Source organism: Tupaia chinensis, unplaced genomic scaffold (genome assembly GCF_000334495.1).
Source record: "Tupaia chinensis unplaced genomic scaffold, TupChi_1.0 Scaffold000404_1, whole genome shotgun sequence".
Classification (NCBI taxonomy): Eukaryota; Metazoa; Chordata; class Mammalia; order Scandentia; family Tupaiidae; genus Tupaia; species Tupaia belangeri.
Genome location: NW_006159906.1, coordinates 1199602 through 1200279, shown reverse-complemented (window position 1 = coordinate 1200279; position 678 = coordinate 1199602). Strand labels below are relative to the sequence as shown.

Below are 678 nucleotides of genomic sequence, written 5' to 3'. Positions count from 1 at the left end.
CCCGCAGGCCGCGGGGCCCCGAGCTGGAGAGTTTCAGGTGGGACCCCTTGTGAAGCAGGTGGCCCAGGCTGCCCGGCCCATCGTCCGGCTCCTTGCGCAGGGCCTCACCCGACACCAGGTAGGGGGCCGCCGCCGGGGTCGCGCGCGCCGCGGAGACCTTGCCGCCGCCGCCGCTCACCGACAGGCTGTGCAGAAGGTCATCGACCGATGTCACCGAGTCATTCCTGAAGCGGTTGTACTTGGTGCGTGGAAGCATGCCCCTCCGTGGGCTCGCCGCATCCGCCCGGGCGCTGCTGGTGCCGGCCCCGGCGTGGGCTGCCGCGCATAGCAGGCGAGCTGCGGGCCCCGGGGCGGGACGGAGAGTGGGGGCCCCGGGACAGCCTTCTGCAGAGAGAGCGCGCAACAACAGCACGGTGCCCTCCCACCATCAAACGCCAGCACCGCGGCGGCCGCGCAGCCCCGGCCCCGGAGACCGCTGCTTGGGGTTGAACGTTTGCTTTGCAAAAGTCATAGTTGGCTCTGATGGAGCCGAGCGCCCAGCTGCGTGGGGCTGCTCACAGCAAAAGCATGACTCATGCCGAGAGGAGACCCTTCTCAACAAAGGCTCGGTGAGCACTGCAAATCACTTCCTGTAGCAAAAAAAAAAAAAAAAAAAAAAAAAACCCCCCCCCCCACAAC

General features: G+C 66.7%; 1 protein-coding gene across 1 annotated transcript in view; it reads right to left on the bottom strand.

Annotated features, from left to right (window-relative positions):
* Positions 1-655, bottom strand: part of SHC3 (SHC adaptor protein 3) — a 200984-nt gene extending 200329 nt beyond the window's left edge. The window contains exon 1 of the mRNA XM_006154345.1: positions 6-655. Within this exon, the coding sequence (XP_006154407.1) occupies positions 6-256 (251 nt within the window). The 5' untranslated portion in view covers positions 257-655. The remainder of the gene's footprint in view (positions 1-5) is intronic.
* Between the last annotated feature and the right edge of the window lie 23 nt (positions 656-678).